At 39.4% G+C, this 19824-nt stretch overlaps 1 protein-coding gene across 1 annotated transcript; it reads right to left on the bottom strand.

The window, feature by feature from the left end:
• Positions 1 to 760: 760 nt before the first annotated feature.
• Positions 761 to 17711, bottom strand: LOC148854558 (hexosyltransferase GAUT11-like). Its single transcript, XM_088982190.1, has 2 exons — positions 16992 to 17711; positions 761 to 2633 (listed from the first exon to the last, which is right to left on the bottom strand). Exons 1-2 carry the CDS (start codon positions 17139 to 17141, stop codon positions 1188 to 1190), a joined length of 1596 nt encoding a protein of 531 aa, XP_088838316.1. The 5' UTR covers positions 17142 to 17711; the 3' UTR covers positions 761 to 1187.
• Positions 17712 to 19824: the final 2113 nt, after the last annotated feature.

Raw genomic sequence — 19824 nt, 5'->3', positions numbered from 1 at the left:
CGGGCCATTGACAATATAGAGATGAAACTCGGGCAGTTATGTGTGGGGATGATTGGACCATGGAGAATCATCAAAAAAAAAAAAAAAGAAACAGAAGTGGGTATCCATTTGCTGATAAGAACCCTCAGCCTCAAGCCTTTGCTGATAAGAACATATTAATCAATGTCGTCGTGTGGAGTGTGGGCAGTAAGATTTCTTTTGGAGGGAGGGGGGGATGCGTGAACTAAATGAAGTGCAGAGCAAAGGATGAATAAACTCTTACCTTCGCATTGGAAAATGATAATGACCGTTGGTCACCTATTTTGATGATATTGCGTGTGAACAGTTATTGATCGTCTTCAATGATCCAATACGGATTACAACTAAAATTCAAAATAGTCATAATAAAATCCGACACAATTGCAGTTGGGCTCTTTTTTTTTAGATGACGCAGGTGAAATTAAATTTCCAGCACACATATACATAATACAGTAAACATTCAAGCAATGAACTTGATAACAGGCGGCTAGTGCTCAACTGCAAATGCGGAATACCTCTGTGAATGCCCAATCTTTTAGAATTAAAGCGTTGACCATTGTCCCTAAATTTTCTTTTATCTATACTTCCCCAAAATCAGTCTGAGTTGAACTCTAACAGTCAAATGCTAAGTCAAGTTAGCTAGCCAACAATTATTAGGGAGGAGTTGAACTGTTTAAGTTATGAGCTGACCCAGAACTCAGCTTTGAATGTTCCCCTCCAAAACTTAAATTTTCATAATTGATTATGCACTAAACAACTTTTTTCTTGATAAAATGCCCCAAAAAAAGGGTCTTGTGAAAATTTACATCTATCACCAGATCATCTGGCTGGATTACAAAAAATTTGGGTCCAGATACATTCTAATCTAAAAGAGCAGATGAATTATTACAAAACTTGCTACAGAACAATTCATCCTAGAAGACCCCCTCCCCCAGGAGAGGAAGAAAGGAAGCCCTATCAGCAAAGAAAGAATTATCCATACCCCTAGATCTAGTACATTAATGTTTTCTGATGTATAAAACCTTTTCCTTTCAATGACAAAAGGAAATGAATAGCTTCTACCAGCGCAAAGCTTTTGCTTTTGACTACAAGAATGTGACCATTGCTTGAGAGGCCAAATGTATTTGACTATTGCATCAAATTGACCTGGAAAGGAAATTAGCACATTCTCAACTTGTGAGGCAATCTTGCAGAAATGGGTATGTATGATTTACATACCGCTCCCACAAAGGTTTGTACCTGTTAATGGCCAACTTCAGCCATGGCTTCATATTACCATTAAAGTGAATGACAGCTGCACTTTCAATCAGACGGTTGTCAATGTTCACATCATATCCCAGCCCTAGCACATGCCATCTCCTATCAAGAGGCTCTGTCAATCCATAAAATGCCAAAAGGCCAGGTGGAAGAGTCCCCAATTTCCAGAGCGTCCGGTCAGAATTCTGTTCCTGCCAGTAGTGATACCATCCAGTAACATTTGCCTTCTTCCATGCAATCAGATCAAAAACATTCATCCCAAATGCCCATCCACAAGCCTGTGGATCAAACTTTGAGCTAATGAGTGGGTTTGAGAAATTAAAATATTTATAATAACGATGGAATGCCTCAAGGCAAGTTTCAACAGCTCCATTTACATTTCCATGCAAATCCAGTGAGAAAAGAGGGATCAGATCCTTTTGTACAACAATGTCGTCATCCAGAAAAACTACCTTCTCCAGTAAGGGATATATTTCTGGAATGTAAAACCTTAGGTGGTTAAGAAAGTATAGGTATTTTGGATTCCGAAACTTTGCTTCGCCTTCTTCAGAGCTCCCAAAGTAGAGAGCTCGTGTCTCTGCATCAAGGAGTTGTTTCATAACAGGAGAATAAGTGACATTGAACCAAGAAAACTCTTCGATGTTCTGCACTTCTATGGTGGATCCCTTGAAATCGTTAGTGAGAAACCATGTCTGCATTGCTCCATAGCTGATCCCATTTGTGACAATATGGAACACTAACTGCTTTGGATGGTCAGCATTGGAGATGGTTGAGTTAATGACTACTGAGGTTGCCAGCACATTATCTGAGAAAATGCAGAAATGGTAGAGATTGTTATCCACAAGGCGAGGGGAGTTACTATTCTCATTAGCAAGCTCTTGAATGGAAGGATTTCTAAGCCAATCAGCTGTGAGTTTGATGTTCAAGCAGTGGAGATTCTTGGGCAGAGACTCTGCAGCCAACTGCCCAAAAACTGAACTCTGCACTACTGCTGCATTTGCACGCTCTTCAAGGGCTTGGATGTGGGACTTCATTGTCATGATTGTGGTAGCCATGTCATAATGAGCATCTTGTGCCTTATAGATCAGTGAGGTTAGGCCCTCAATTATGGGCTGTGCTTCATCTAATGAGATAGATTCTCCTCTCATGGCAGCCTTTGAGAGCAAAAGCTGACAACTCCTGATTTTTGAGCTCAATTCCCAAGCAAGTTGAAGGTTATTGTGCTCTTTTGCTATAATAACATAAGCCTTGGCAAGTGTCATTTGATTGCTTAACTGCCGGGCAAATGAGGTCACGCTTAATAGTTCTTCCGTGAAATTCAAACCCTCACTTGGAACAACTTCAGTCCTTCTGTTCTCCTGGGAGAGAAAAAACCGCATCAGCACCAAGTAATAGCAAACCACATATGCAAGCAACTTGGTGGATTCACAATTCAACCTACATGTAGTCTAATAGCAGTTGTTTATTCATAAAGAAAATATAAAGGTTTAGTAACACAAAAGATGATAAGCTTTATCTTGCAATCTATTCTTGTTGAAGAAAAATGGAAGCTAATTTTGGCTCTTCTAAAAAAGTCTATTTGATACCAATTCAACAAGCCCAATATCATACAATTTGGATGTAACCGGAGAGTGCTATGGCTGGTGGCTGCAAGTAAATAGCATGAATATGTGATGTAAATCACTAATTCTGACTTCTGACTATTGATTCTTCCTTTGGAATTGAAGTTATTTTGATTAATTTTTACTCGGTGCTTCTTGAGTCTTAGCAGCAGTTTGTAGTTTGTTCAAGTATTTTAGAATTCCATTTGGCAAAGCATTCTTCAGAAATTCACAGTTAGGATAGGGTTGAGGTTGGACTTAAGTTGGCCTTTATAAGGTCTAGTTGATCCCAAGCAATACTGATGAAGTATCTTATAATACATTCATGGTCCATACACTCACAGAAAAATAATCAATTCTTTCTGAACAGGACCAAAGTTGGTCATGGCTTGTTTCATTTTATTCACTCCAACCATGAAAGTGCAGGTTTAATATGGAAAATTCTATAATAACAGTTGTAAGGCCAGCAATGCTTTATGGGGCAGAGTGGGCAATCAATCAAGATACAACGTGTTCAAAAAATGAGGGTTGCAAAAATGCATATGCTGAGATGGGTGCGTGTAAAAACTATAAGGACAGGGGTTGGAAATAAAGTCATTCAAAGGAACCTAGGAGTAGCTCCAATATGTGGTCTGCCTATTGCCCTCCCAGAGAGGAGGCTTTGCCTTCCCTCAGTCCCTTCTAAGGTTTCTTTTTTCATCTGGGAGGCAGCTTGGGGTTGCATTAATACTTGTCATATCCTTCAAAGGAAAAGGAAAGGTCGGTTGGGACCAACATTGGGTAATGGCCTTTTTCATTTTACAATGGAGAAGGGAATAAACAGAACAGAAAGGCAAAACAGGATCATTCATCAAAAAAAAAAAAAAAATTGGCAAAACAGGATTCATGTAGCTGACCCCATATAGTTGGGATAAGGCTTAGATGAAGATGATATATAAAAATTGAGATATTTATGTGCAGTTAAGACAAATGAAAAATGTCAATTCTTTGATGTAATTGATTTACGGTTTTTGATGTAATTGATTTACGGTTTGGGTGTGCTTTGATGTATTAGGGATAGGGAGTTAAGATTCTTTAGCTCCTTAGCTATGTAATTTCTCAATCTCTAATAAAATTCACTGTTATTGATAAAAAAAAAAAATGTCAATTCTTGATGTAAACTTTGATGACTGATCTAAAGGGAACCCATAACTTTCAGGGCAGGGATATTCTCAAATGGTGAAGACACAGTTATCCTGGCATATTAGGAAAAATTGGGCATAGCCAGATTTGCAAGAGTTGAGCACTTGATCTGTTGTCTTTTATTCAGGGCCACAGTCAACAAGTTATTATGAATTACCAGTAAATCCTTATTCAGGGCCACAGTAAATCCTTATTGACTTGAGCACTTGATCTGTTATTATGAAGCCAATGGTGCATAGCTCAATGAAAACCATCTTAACAAGGAGATTTCATTTTTAAAATCTAACAATGTTGTGCCAACCTGTCATACACACGTTAGCACTGAAATCAGAAAATTCTTCATTTACCATATTTCTTTTTTCTAACTTTTTTATATCATTTATACAATTCCCCATATAGACCAGTTTACCATAGGAACATTCCTTTTTCTTCTGCTAGGTTTTCTACTAGATTGGTGCAGCTATGCCTATCTGGAGTAACCATCCTTGTCATCATTGTCATAGCCAGAACTTATGCCATGAAACATTAAACTTCTCTGGGTACTAGCGTTTTGTCCTTGAGTAAACAGGACATTTTACAGCCATGAAACATTCAACTTATCCTTCATTATGGATTATTGATCCATGGTACCAGTAGTGGTTACTTTAGGGTATCACTTGATCACCAATCTCGATTACACCAATTGTTCTGTCTTAGTCCAACTTATCTTAAAACCTTTTGATTCTAAAGCATTTCTTTCCATTGCATTATTTTTGCATTCAGCCCATCCTTAGTCTTGTCAACCAGTACTGAATCATCAGCAAAAAAACACATGCTTTGAAACTTTTATTGTAAAGCATATCTTTCCATTGCATTATTTTTGCATTCAGACCATCCTTAGTCTTGTCAACCAGTAATGAATCATCAACAAAAAAATATGCCTTGAAACTCTTCTTGTAAATATCTAGATAATTCATCCAAAACTAATACAGAAACTCAAAGAAGTAAAGAACTAAGTCTCGATCCTTGGTGTAAACCCATTGTAATAGGAAACCCTCTTATCTCCCCTTCTTGGGGTCCTCAAATTGGTTTCTGCCATTTCATACTGATGTAACCGTTTTCGGCCACGTACCAATGTTTTGTGATGTAAAATTTTTTGGCTAAGTACCTCGTTATTTGACCCGGTGGTGGCGTGTCTTAGTGATGAGCTACTTGGTGGTGAACTGCCTACTGGCGAACTGCTCGGTGGAGAACTGCCTGGGGGCGGACTGCCTGGCGGCAAACTGCCCGGTGGCGCTGTCAGGTGGCGAACTACCTGATGGCGAGCTCCCTAGTGGCGAGCTGCCTGGTGGCGAACTGCCTAGTGGCGAGCTGCCTGGTGGCGAACTGCCTGGTGGCGAACTGTCAGGTGGCGAACTGCCTGGTGGCGAACTGCCTGGTAGCGAACTGCCTACTAGGCGGCCGGTGACTTAGAAAATGCTGGAGCTCCCTGGTGCGGCGCAATCCGACTGCCCTCATCTTGAGGTGGTCTTCTTTCCTTTGTAGGCAGCAGGAACTGAGGGACCTACGAGAACTTCATCTTTTCCTCCTCTTTGTAGGTGTCGGGAGCTGAGGGACCTGCGAGAACTCCATCTTTTCCTCCTCTTTGTAGGCGGCAGGAGCTGAAGGACCTGCGAGAACTGAATCAGAGGTCCCGGGGGTATTTTCCCGATGGGGGCTCTCCGACGCTTAAGTTAGCACTCTTATTGTAGAGAGCTTTGAAGATAATACGAGAGAGCTAGAGAGCAGGGTTACCTCCCTTTTCTTCCATCCCCCTCCCCTTTGGGGGGTGAGGTCTTTATATACCGGAGTCCTCGCGGGTTAGGTGGGTGAAAAGCCTCCAAACGGTAAGACTCGTCGCATCCTATCAGAACCGGGGTACGGTGGTGAACTCCTCGAGGTTGTCTGGCTGGCGCTTGTGTCAGGCGGCCAGGTTGGCGCCTGGGCCGGGTTGTCAGAGGGGTGCCTGCGTCAGTCGATGGGTCAGTGTCTAGGCCAGGTCGTCAGGCCGGCGCCTGTGTCAATCGGTGGGTCAGTGTCTAGACCAGGTCGTCAAGCTGGCGCCTATGTCAGTCGGCGGGTCAGTGTCTAGGCCAGGTTCGTCGGTGGGCGCCTTGGCCGGATCATGCGCTAGGCTGGTCCAGGTCGGCCAGGTCGCGCAGGCTGCACGCCGCACGCAGCTCGCGCAGGCCGCGCGCAGGTCGCGCCAGGCCGACCAGACTGGTGCCCGGGTGGGTCACCAACTTCGTAAGTTTGTTGGCTGGGTGTTTTCCTAGTTGTCACGAGGTGCCACGTGTCACAATTTCACTGGAGGGCCAAATCTGCCCTCATCACATACATATCCCTAATAATATCAACTTACTCGAAGCCCTTTTCTTCCCAAAATTCACTAGATGGCTTCCCTAAGGACTTTATCATAAGCTTTTTCTAAATCAGTAAATTCCAAGTGGTAATCTCTCTCTATTCCCCTAAACTTCTTTGTTAATCTCTTATGTTAAAAAATAGCTTCCATAGTTGACCTCCCAGATATGACTCCAAATTGGTTTCCTGATATGTAGTATATTATCATGATTGACAACTACCCAGATATAAAATGAAAAGACCAAAGAATCATTTCTTGCTGAGGCATGCCTAGTTAAATGGTATAATACAAGAGGATGTATGTTAGAGACTGCCTAACCAGGGTCTTTTCAAGGAACCACCCTCCAGAACAGAAATGAAGGAAAGAAGAAGATAGGGAGAGAAAACTAAGATTTGTCTTTTCATGCCCTCCCCATACACAAACCCACCCTCATATAAACATCATTATCAATAGAATCATTTCAGTTAGGATTGATCTGTGCTAACTAACTCCTGCTGTCATGGCTGATGTGGCCTCCTGCAATAAAACCAGCTGTCCTGTAGCTTTCTCACCTGAGCTCTCTGCTGCAATATCCTCTGGGCCTGGATTGAGTTGGGCCTAACAATGTACCTAGTGAAAATAAGCTCCTTTTGTCATTTGTTGGGTATTTGGAAGAAAAGAAATAGGCGATGGAAAAGACAAGGGAAAAAAACCTAGCATGACCACAAACAGCAGCTAATTGATGCCACTGTAATGGACATGAGCTAGCTGGATAAAGTCCTCAGCTTGTTAGTTTAACACTTTGCTTAAATTTAACAATCATTAGGTAATGGACAGCACATAGGAAGGCTTCTAAAAATTAATAAACAGAAGGAAACAAGTCTGGTAGAAATGAAACTTACAGGTTGGGTGAGAAAATTGGAAAAGCTGGATTAGAAGCTTAGGAAGGCTAGAGGGATTAAAACAAGGAAAATGTCTTTACTATTCTAAGATAACTTCATAGGCTTAGAACAGAACAACAAAGAGAGAGGGTAAAAGTAAGATGCAATACAGTAAGAGGGTAAAAGGGAACTAAAGAGAACTAGGGAAATCAGTGTGTAATAGAAAGAGGGTAATAGTAAGGGACAAAGAAGAGACTAAATGGAGATTAATAGCAAGATGCACAAGTAAGATGCAATAAATAAATAATGTACCTATGATGGAATGAAAACAGACCCTAATGGAGTCAAAATCATTGGGTTTCCATAGTAGTCAACACCTAAAGGTTGAGTCGGTACCGAACCATAAAAATTGTAAGAATAACTCAACCTCCATTACTTCTCAAAAGAGTTCTTAATCTCTTAACAGTGAAATACTTACTAGTTACTAACAAGGAAAAGAAATTCAAATATAAAATATTCTCTTAATCTCTTTCAATAAATCTTTGATTTATTTGATTAAGAGAATCTTCTACTCAGCCTATAGGCCCATTTGAGCTGGACAGTTTTACATTCTTGGCCTAGCTATATTTTGCCTAAGTTAATGTGCTTTAGGCCCAATTCAATAACTTATTAAGATTGGCTTACTAGTGCAAGTTTATGGCCCATGAAATTGAATTGGGTTCATGTGGAATTCAAAAACCCAATTGCTAGTCCATCTAGACAACCAAATAAAGGACCAAGACAAAAGCATGGATTTGCTAGTCCAGTTACAAATGCAATTATACACTTGCAATTCCAAGTTAAAAAGGTTTGATTCGGGAATTGAGTCCTTTGACCAAAAAAAGGGAAGAGTCCTGGCATATGGCACGAAAACAGCGTAACTTTACCAGCCAACCAAGTTAACACCTTGACAGTGCAGTTTGGATTCCTGGTGGAAAGAAGGTAATCATAAGAAACTTCACCTTCTTGGGCAAAAGGCAAATATGGAGAAAGTGAGGTAGGGATCTGCTTGAAAGCCAACAAACAATGCCCAAATCCAAGCAAAACAATCAATCCAATTCAAATGCTGATGTCCTGAATCCAAGTACTAGCAACATGCTGATTCATTGATCATGGAGATTTATTCATGCTGAGGTTATGGCTCTTCTACAGTGCCTAAGGCTGATGTTTACAATGGGTTTTGTGTTCTTTCCTGAGAGAGAGAGAGAGAGAGAGAGAGAGAGAGAAGAGAAGAGAGAGGAGAAGGGAAGAGAGAGAGAGGTTCGATTGAGAACCAAAGACCAGGGCTGGCCGGCTACCAGCTTGTTATTTATATTCTCTTAAAATAATAAGATCAGTAATTACAAGAATGCCCCTGGCAGCAATTCATAATAATGAACAAATAACAAAAAAGAAAACTAGCTGAAAGTACCTAGGTTGACTAGGCTGACAGCATACTAACAGCAAACCAATAAATAAGTTTCACAACACTCCCCCTCAAGTTGGGTTGTATATGTCTATCATGCCCAACTTGTCACACAACTCATTGTGCCGTGAGTATGGAAGTCCTTTTGTGAGGACATCAGCAAATTGTTCCTTGGAGTTGACATATGGGATACAAATTTCCCTTATGAAGTGTTTGTCCACTTCAATGTGCTTGGTCCTCTCATGTAGGACAGGATTGTTGGCGATGTTAATGGCTGCCTTGTTGTCACAGTAAAGAGACATGGGATTATGAACAACAACTCCAAGCTCCCCTAGAAGATTTTTTAGCCAAAGAACTTCAACCACCCCATGTGCCATAGCTCTATACTCCGCTTCAGCACTTGATCTTGCTACCACACTTTATTTCTTGCTTTTCCATGTCACTAGGTTTCCTCCCACAAATGTGCAATACCCACTTGTGGACTTTCTGTCATCCACAACACCTGCCCAATCAGCATATATAAAGACTTCCACATTTAGATGATTATGCTTACTGAATAGTAGACCTGTTCCTGGATACTGTTTTAAGTATCTAAGAACTCCCTCTGATGCCTCCAAATGAGGTTTCTTAGGAGAGTGCATGAATTGACTTAGGACACCAATTGAATAAGCAATGTCTGGACGAGTCATAGACAAATAAATTAACTTTCCCACTAACCTTTGGAACTGTTTTACATCTTTCAGAGGTTCACCATCACAGTTACCCAATTTATGATCAACATCCATAGGAGTATCTGTTGGTCTTGCACCTAACTTGCTTGTGTCTTGTAACAGATCAAAAGTGTACTTCCTTTGAGAAATAAAGATACCCCTTTTAGAGCGGGCAACTTCAATTCCAAAAAAATACTTTAGAGGACCTAAACCTTTCACTTCAAATTTAGATGCAAGGAATTGTTTCAACTGTTGTATTCCTAAACTCCAATTTCCTGTGATGATGATATCATCCACATACATTATCAAAACAGCAACCTGTTCCTGACATCTCTTCACAAAGAGTGTGTGACCGGACCAACATTGCTTGAACCCTACTTACTGAACTGCCATATGAAACTTACTGAACCAAGCCTCGGGAGATTGTTTCAAACCATAGAGAGACTTTCTTAGCTAACACACCTTATTCTCACTTCCCTTGGCACAAAATCCTAGGGGTTGAACCATATACACCTCCTCCTCTAGGTCACCATTTAAAAAGGCATTCTTGATGTTAGTTGATGCAATTCCCAATCAAGATTAGCATCTAATGATTGAAGAACTCGAATTGAGTTCATCTTAGCTACTGGAGCAAATGTCTCATCATAGTCAACTCACTTGAGTGTACCCCTTGGCTACTAATCTTGCTTTATACCATTCAACTATCCCGTCCGCTTTGTGTTTAACTGTAAACACCCACTTACACCCCACTGGGTCTTTCCCCCTTGGAAGATCCACCAATTCCCAAGTTTGGTTTTTATGGAGGGCATTAATCTCCTCCTTCATAGCATCCATCCATTCAGGGTATTTTAAGGCTTCAACAACATTTTTGGGTACAGGGATGCAATCAACTGTAGATAGGAAGGCTCGGTATGAAGGGGAAATGTGATCATAGGAGACATACTGGGTGATGGGGTGTTTAGTAGTGCATGACCTGACTCCCTTTCTTTGAGTAATAGGAATGTCAAGGTCATCCACAATAGGAGCAGGGGTGTCAATAGGTATAGTAGGGTTTGGACTTACCCCCTAAGAGTTTGACAATGTCAGATGCCCAGTGTTTGGTAGCTCCACATCTCTGTCACATTGCTAATCTCTACGACGTATACGTTGGAAGACACGAAAGGGGGCTAGGTCCAGAATAGAAGGAAGAGAGACTTAGCGGACTTGAAACTGCTTCTCCTCTTCCACACTACTCTCCCCCTGGGGAGAAGCAGAGAATAATGGTTTAGACTCAAAGAAGGACACATCCATAGAGATAAAAAATTTATGACTAACGGGATCAAAGAGGAGGGATACCCCAGAAAAATACAAGGAATGGACCGAGGGTCTAACTTTCCCTGAGACGAAGACCAATCATGGACAAAAGCACGACAACCAAAGACTCTCATGGGAATGAAAAATAGAGGTAACTGAGGGAACAACAACTGATAAGGGGCCATGTAGTTCAACACTCTAGAGGGCATGCGGTTGATGACATAAGCAGCTGCAAATATAGCATCCATCCAAAACCTTTTTGAAACATTCATGTGTAGCATCATCCCTCGAGCTACCTTAAGAAGGTGTCTGTTTTTTTCTTTCGGCAACACCATTTTGTTGTGGTGTTCTTGCGCATGAGCTCCTATAAATTGATCCATGGGAGGAAAAGAACTCATTAAGCTCACCGTGGAAGTATTCCTTGGCATTATTTGATCGAAAGATCTACATTTCAACATGGAACTGCATAAACACCATCCACTAGAAGTCTTGCACGACCTTTGGAACTTCATCTCTGCTATGCATTGGGAATACCCATGTATAGCAAGAGAAATCATTGACCAAAGTGATAAAGTACTTGTACCCGGCCTTAGAGATTATAGTAGTAGGCCCCTATACATCAAAATACGCAATATGAAAAGGAAAACTGGATCTTTTATTAATTGAATGAAAAGTTGTTCTACATTGTTTGCTCAACTGACATGTTTGACACTGAAAATTAGACACTGAACATGACTTAACTATTTCAAAAGAAACATGACCTAACCGACTATGCCACAAAAAAATTTGACTCTTATTTGACTGACTATATGACTCCGAGGACGACACCGAGAGACCAACTTTGTTGTTGAGAATATAGAGACCATCCATTAGGCTTCCTCTACCAATCGTCCTCCCAGAAGTTAGATTTTGAAAAACACATGAACTAGGAAAAAAGGTTACATTACAGTTTAAAGAGTTTGTGATGCTACTGATTGAAAGAAAATTTATAGGAAGTTGGGGAACATGCAACACACTATTTAGGCTAAGGCCATGGGGAAGGGATATTGATCCTTGGCCTGCAATGGAGGAGAGTGATTCATCTGCAAGCCTCACTTTATCCCTTCCTAACAAAAGGTTATAAGTTTGAAATAAATTTGGCTTATCGATCATGTGGCTAGAAGCCCCCGAGTCAATGATCCAAGGGGAACCAGTGGTAGTGGTGACATGGAATGCAGAAGCCGCATTACCTGATGTAGATGCAAATGAAGTAGGAGTATTAGTAACTAAACTATCCATCTGTCGCAAAGCCCTACCATATGACTCCAAGTGATCTCTGAAGGAATTCATGATATCTTCCTTGGGGTCAGAACTAGTAAAGTGGTCATAGGTAGTACCAGCAACCTGAGTATCTTGGTTGCCACTTGTGCTGCATTGTGTGTTGTATTCAGCTTCTTCTAACCTTGCACTTTACCCTGTTCTTGGTTCTTCACTACTCACTTGGGCTTCCCGTGAATTTCCCAACATGTGTCACGTGTATGTTGCGAGCGCCGATAGTGAGTACATAACAACTTGTCTTTATCATCAGCCTTCTTAGAGTCACTTTTCTTCCTCATATTATTATTACCCATTGCAGCCATAGTGAGTACATAACAACCCGTTGCTCCGCCTACTTTCTTCAAATTGAACAAGGGCATATACCTCTTGAACCGAAGGCAACTCTTTGCTTCCTAAGATCTGAACTCTCAAGGGTTCATAAGCAAGGTTCAGTCCCAACAAGAAAGCAAACACCCGCTACTGAGAAACCAGTTTCTTAGAAGCCTTAGCATCATCATTATGTTTCCACTCTATAGCTTGATAGTGATCCAATTCTTTCCATACAGAAGTAAGGGCCAAATAATAGGCAGACAAACTACGATTTCCCTATTTATAGGTTGAGGATTCAGCTTGCAACTAGTAAATTTTGGCATAATACCTTAGCTAGAATAGGTGGTTTTGGCCTGTTTCCAAATCTCACTAGCGGTGTCTGCCCACATAAAATTCTTCTTCACTTCGGGTTCCATGGCTGCAAGGAGCTAAAACATCACCATATTGTTTTCTTGGTCCCATCTATCATGTTCAACTGTCTCACATTTGGGTTCTTTCACTCTGCCATTTATGTAACCAGCTTTTCCCCTTGCTGTTACATAAAGTTTCACACTTTTAGCCCACTCCAGGTCGTTCAGGCCATTTAAAGGGGTAATTGGCATGGGAAATATCATGTTTTCACCCCCCATACCAGTTGTACTACGATTTGGTGTAACTCCAGATGATGCTGAATCATAGTTTGCCATTGAGAAAAAAGGGTCACAAATATACCAGACCAGATTCCAGAAAAACAGAATGCTAAACTCCCAAGAATTTTCACTTCCAGAAAGAGAAAAAATACTACTGAAAACAGTCCAGCAATAGTTTGGCCCTTAGAATAGCCCAATAATCAGTCCAACAACTAGTCTACTAACAAGCTACTGAAAACAGTCTATTAACAGCAATAGTTCGGCAACAAGGAGTCATTAACAAGGCCTACTAACAGTTCGACAACAACACATGATTAAAAAAAAAGAAACACATACCCCTGTCCAGCATGGAGATGTAAACCTCAAAACCATGGCCTTCACAGCTCTTCATAGCATAGACCACAGAGAAGAAAAGGGGACACATACCCTGTCCAGCACTTGTACGAAGGTGCAAGCCCAGAAAATATTTTTCACAGCATCGGAAAATCCAGAAAATACTTTTCACAGCATCAAACTAAGAGAGGGTCATTCCAGCATCGCCCTTTTTCTATTAAGGTTTCCTTGGTGTTACGACCAAGGAAGAACCCAAAGAACAACAGCCGCAAGAACTTTGATCAATCTGATTAGAATTCTTGGTCTTCCACGTCCAAGAGATCAAGAGAAAGAGAGAAAAAAAAAAAAAAAAAAGAGGACTGAGATTCAGATGAGAAAAAATTCCGAGCCCCAGAATTATTGCTCTGATACCATGTGCTCTTTCCTGAGAGAGAGAAACGAGAGAGAGAGAGAGAAGAGAAGAGAGAGGAGAAGAGAAGAGAGAGAGAGGTTCGATTGAGAACCAAAGACTAGGGCTGGCTGGCTACCAACTTGTTATTTATATTCTCTTAAAATAATAAGATCAGTAATTACAAGAATGCCCCTGGCGGCAATTCATAATAATGAACAAATAACAGAAAAGAAAACTAGCTGACAGCGCCTAGGTTGACTAGGCTGACAGAATACTAACAGCATACTAACAGCAAACCAATAAATAAGTTTCACAACAGGTTTTACTCATGTAGAGTTAGATGGGGATTTGCATGTGGTAATCAGTTGGAGTAGGTAGATGAGGGGTCCTGGACACTATGTCCCTTTATCAGAAAGGGTGGATTTTGGCCTCTAGACTCTAGAGTGAACATCTCATTGAGATGGATCCAAAGATAAGCACCAGCTAACTCTTTGGCAGACAGCCTGTATGGGAAGGGATGGAGAGATCCGAACTGTATGCCTGTGTTGAGCTCGCCTGTATTAGGTTATGGGTGTAGCAGCCTGCATTTTTTTGTCCAGTATTCAGCATGTATACATGCATCAAAGAGTGTGTTGGCTTGTTTCTTGCCAAGTCTCTCCAATAAGGAAGACATACCAGTTTAATCACTCTTATTACTATTCCATTTTTTATTTCCAAAAAAACAAAAGCTTACTTCATCTTTTTACTGAAGAGGAAGAATTCTTTTGCAGATGCTTACATTCACAGTTGAGATGGCAATAACAAGTGAGATAACTCATTCAACTAGGCCTCCACCCTTTACAGACTTCTCAGATATGATATCCTGCATTCTTGTCTTATGATGGGATTTATTGTTTCTGAGATCTTGTTGTTGTACCTTCTTTGTGCAATACCATACACTTTTCAGTAGTGTTTAGGTTTTTGTACATGTGGCTTCACCTGTTTCTTTACTCAGCACAGTCTTTCTCTATTTATCAAAGAGGAGAAGACTTACTCCTGTTCTACCAGTACTACATTTCCCAACAAAGTACAGAAAGTAGAAACCTCCACAAGTATCATGCCTCTTCTACTAAAAAGGCCATGGCTGAGCCCCTAAACACCAAAGAGGCAAAAAGAAAAACTTAACTCCTGGATTTGTGAGTTAAGTCTGATTGATAAGCAAGTGCCACACTGTTTTGTTACTCACCTTGCACATTAAGTAAAGCATATGCTAGTCACTACCTTGGTTCTGGAAAGAAAAGTGATAAACAGTGTGATTGGATCTAGGAAATCAATCCACATAAAGAAATCAAACCTTAGATAATATTGAGTTCCAGATTAACTGGAAAAGATCCTGATACGTTTCTTCTATCATTGGAAGGAAATACAAGACCAAAGTGGTCCACCCAATCTTAACAGCACAAATGATTATCTTCTATTTAAGAGACTAGCTCACTTTCTATTTGAATCTAAAATACAATTAAATAATTTATTCTTCAATAACTAAGCCATATTCCTAACTTTGAGTTCCAAATAACCAGGTCCACTACAAGCTTGTAGACATCAAACGCCACAGCTTCTCCCTCATTAGATATCTGATGAATGTCCAGAATGTTGATCTTAAGCATATCATCCCCAACCATATATCATCCCAAAATTTCATTGTGTCCTTGCCACTTCAAAATATAGATTGTGAAATTCAACTCAATAAAGTTATGTCTTAACAGACCCTTACAAGATATAGCTTTTGAAATTATTCAAATGTATTGATAACTTCTCTCCACGGACTCCTTTTTATATTTACTAAACACTTCATTTTATGTCATCATAAGTTTAATTTATGTTTCATTCTCTCCTTTGATTGAACAAAGCTTTTATAGTAGCCAATGAAAGAACATGAATAACAACCTGAAAATGCTGAAAGCTGTAGCATAAGTTAATATAAACATATTGAGTAGACTTTCAAAGCACTTTTAGCCAAATATATAAGGTCTTTCAAGCCATTTTTACTAAAAGAATGACAAGCAGAAGAGTTGCCAAGTGACCAATTAAATACTTCTTGCAAGACAACTTTCAAGAACTTAATTCCTAATGACTGTAATTCACAAGCAGGAATTAAGGTATTTCAATATTCCGTCTGCAATTTCTTCAGAAATCTTCCCAATTATGTATCCTTCAAATATATTTTCTTGGTTTTCCCAAAAGGTTCACCACCTATCCTGTTCTATTTATGTGGAATGTTTCTCATATGATATGTACAGTAGTTACAGATTCAGATGCAAAGGGCTTAGTGGATGCAAAAGAATCTGCATGGTTAATCAAAGTGCTTCCAGTAATAATTAGGCATTTGTGTTTCCAATCTAGTATACATAAATATAATAGATTGATGTCCCTAAATATACAAACTTGATGCAATCTTTGCAGAAGATCTAGATAGAGTTAATTTAAGTCACATTACTTTTTTTTTCTTTTGAGAAAGGATAAAGTATATTGTATTGTATTGATAGTAAATGGGATGAATGCAGTACAGAGAGTGACTGTACAACTATAGTGCATGTACAAAATCAGAAACTATGATAATTACAAAAAGAGGGCATCTGTACTGAGGTCAGAAACTGTGATAGTTAAGTGTATAGAAATGCTGAATTACTGATAAGCATGTTATCTTTGGTCTTTTAGTAATTGAAACTGATCTAACTTGTACCCCAAACCTAACAACTTGGAAAATGTTTAAAAATTTTCAAGATGAATGCAGTATTAACTATTAGATTATCTGCAGGCTTAAATGAACTACAACTAACTGTATAACTAACCATCAGAAATCACCACCATTTCTAAGCGTCAAACTTAAGGAACGTATTACAAGTGTATTATATTGACCATGGATCCAATAAGAAAGAAGTCAGCATCTTCAACAAGGATCATGGAGAGGACAATTTAAGCATTGACCTTCCAGACATCTCAGCTCACGGGTCCCGTATCCCGTGACCAAATATATAAACGATCATTTTAGAGAATTCCTACTTCTAAATCATAAAACACCTAATCAAATTACAAGAGGGGCAACATCAACTTAAATCAGATTGCATTTCAAGAAATTTTAGCTACCGCCTACCAACTACAAATGGTTTTGATTTGAAATATATATTGTATCAAATTAGAAAGAAAAACCTTTAATTTCACAACTTTATAATAACACAACCGTAAATAGGGCATACAGAATTCCAACCGGTTATCTTCTAAACTTACCTGTATCGACTGTTCATCCCGGTATTCATGGTGATGATGTACGACGAATAGCACCAAACCTGCAACTAAGAACAAGACAAGGAGTCCCCAGATCCAATAAGAAAACCTCCTTCGGACTGGGCGCCGGTAGTCGGTCGCCCTTCGCCGCATCTTCTACGGATTCTTTCCACGATTCACAGCCAAATCCAGAATTCAGAGCAACCCATTTCTCAGATTGGATAGAGACAGCATTGAAACGGATCTTCTTGCCATCTCAGCTTCTTTTGATTTGTTGTTCGCTTCTATTCTGAGGTCTATATGTGCTCTCTCCGGTCCCCAGTCCCCACAACTTTTTGTATTAGAAGAAAAGCTGGAGAAAACATAGTAATACCTCGTTTCTAGCTATTTTTGGAGGATCCAAAACTTTGATTCCAGAGCTATAGATGAAAATTTGGAGGATTTCATGGAGAGAGAACGCCAGCGGAATCTGTATTTTTTTCCAAAACAGGAGAGACTGGAGAGAGAGAGAGAGAGAGTAATATTTAGACGAGGCTTTGAGTGAGGGAAGATTTTCATATTAAATGACCGGTTTTAGCGAAGCCCATTTGGAGAAACGTTGTAATTGTATTGGCTAATGGCTATCCTCTGCCACTAGAAAGGTGAAAATGTAAAAGGAAAGTAGGGAGGTGGCCAGCACATGAAACCATGTGCTAGTGCTCATTACCATGTAATGTATAACTCAATGGAAGATACTCTCTCCCTTTGTCCTTCTAAATTCTAATAAGCAATTTGGCTCACTCATATGGATTTCAGTCATATGGTACAAAGAAAAAATAATAATAATAATAATAACAAGGCTCTCATCGATCTTTCACCAATGGCCCTCTCAAGATTCCTTTGTCTTCCTGATTAAAAGATTAAAATTGAAAGGTTTCACTTAGATTTGGGAGGATTCTCTCAACTCTCAAGGTGTTTATCTTTTCAGGCCTAGTGGTAAGTATAAAGATCATAGACCTCTTCTTTTGATTGCACATTGCCGACCACTGTGACACTGAACCGTTTTGATCAAATCAGATAAGCTTTTCCTGTTATTGTATTTATGCATCATTTGTGGAGATAGATGTGACAGCCCAAATTGAGACATAAAACTCAATCTAATAGAGCACCTACATCACCCACTGGCACAAAATTCTCTGCCCACTAACCATCTGCCACATTTCTGAAAAAAAAATAATATTGTCACATACATTGTCATTATAATTTGCTGCTACCAAGAGTGGTGATCGGTTGGGACTTGGGAGCTCTCACGTTTCAAAGGTGGAAATATGGATAATCCAGAGGATCGTCTATCAAACAGTCTGGGATTTGCCAAAGCAGCCCTCCCCATGGCAGAAACTCCTTCATTGTAGGTTTCCTAATGGAAGCCTGAACCGATAGTAGTCTCCAAAACATGGTTTAAAACAATTGGAAGGGAGGAGAGAAATGGTTCATTCTTCTCTGTGAAGACCATGATGATATTATGGTAATGTGCTCTATTGTCATGTTTTATTCTTGATCTTAATGCATTCCAATCCAATTACATCTTATGACTGTTCCTCTGATTGGTGAACAATCACCCAGCAAAAAATCCCTAAACCATATGCCATTAGATGCCTTCAATATCTGAAGGCCATTGGAATGGAAGATGGACTCTTTTCCTTCAAGTAGTCAACGACAGGATGTCATATTCATGGAAAAAATAAAGATAAAATTTATTGGACTGGAATTAGGTAGACGTTAACTAAATTTACCATCATTCCAGACATTCTATTTCCTTTTGATAAATTGAGGTTTTGCAGAGTGTCGACTCCATTCAAGACGTGGCTGTTTGGTACCGTGGATGTTTATTTAAACATTTTGTATTTTTGTATCTTAAAAAATGAGAAAGTGGGCGATAAACCTTTTGTATTTTTTGTATTTAGTGTTCTTTAATAGGTAGATGTCATTAAACACCATTGAGCACCACATAAACTCAACAGTAAATAAATGATTGAGTGTTGGAAAAAATATTAAAAATGGTATTTCCCTCAAAGCACCACATAAACTTAATATTAAGCAAATGGTTAGGTGTTAGGAGAAATATTAAAAATAATGTTTCCCCTAACAGTTGACTCTCACACAAACCAAGAAAACGTTTATTTAATAAATAGTCTTATCAAATAATGGTGTTTTCCCAACACTTATATGTCAATGACCTGACACTGCTGCCATAAAATCAAACACCATCTAAGTAATAATAAAATGTCTTCATAAGAGTTAATAGACAAGAAATCCAACCATAGAATTTATTAGTATTAATCACAAAGGCGAACATTCCTAGATTTTGTTTCTATATTCTATAAGAATCAAATTTACCAATGATTTTTTCAAAATTTCGGTGGCTTCTCAATTCTGAGGATTTTTAGGAATAGACATAATTTTGATGGAATTTCTTGGCACAATGACTCTTAATGTTATGAAGACGGGTTTTCTTCAAGAACAAACTTAAAATTGAAACAAAGTGCTTTTTAGACTCAGTTTGAAAAGAATACAAATACAAATATACAATACAAAAAACATACAACAACGGAGCCTTCTATACATTTTGTTGCAATAAACAAAATAGAAAATGAAAGACTGGCACGAAATGGCTATTTTGTTATGATTTTCTTTTTATCCGGAATCCAATTTCTTCTTGCTTTGATTTGGCCCTGTTCACTTGCAATTCTGTCCTTGTATTGATAGAAAGAGCTCGTGGCAAATTTTAGTGTCGGTCAGCATATTGGGCTTCCCTAACAAAAATAAAACTGGGCAAATGCATTCCGCTGGGCACTGG

Source organism: Nelumbo lutea, chromosome 4, assembly GCF_056320005.1.
Source record: "Nelumbo lutea isolate HS-2025 chromosome 4, American lotus-T2T, whole genome shotgun sequence".
Lineage (NCBI taxonomy): Eukaryota > Viridiplantae > Streptophyta > Magnoliopsida > Proteales > Nelumbonaceae > Nelumbo > Nelumbo lutea.
The sequence above is the reverse complement of the archived record's forward strand: the minus strand, read 5'-3'. Positions and strand labels throughout refer to the sequence as shown.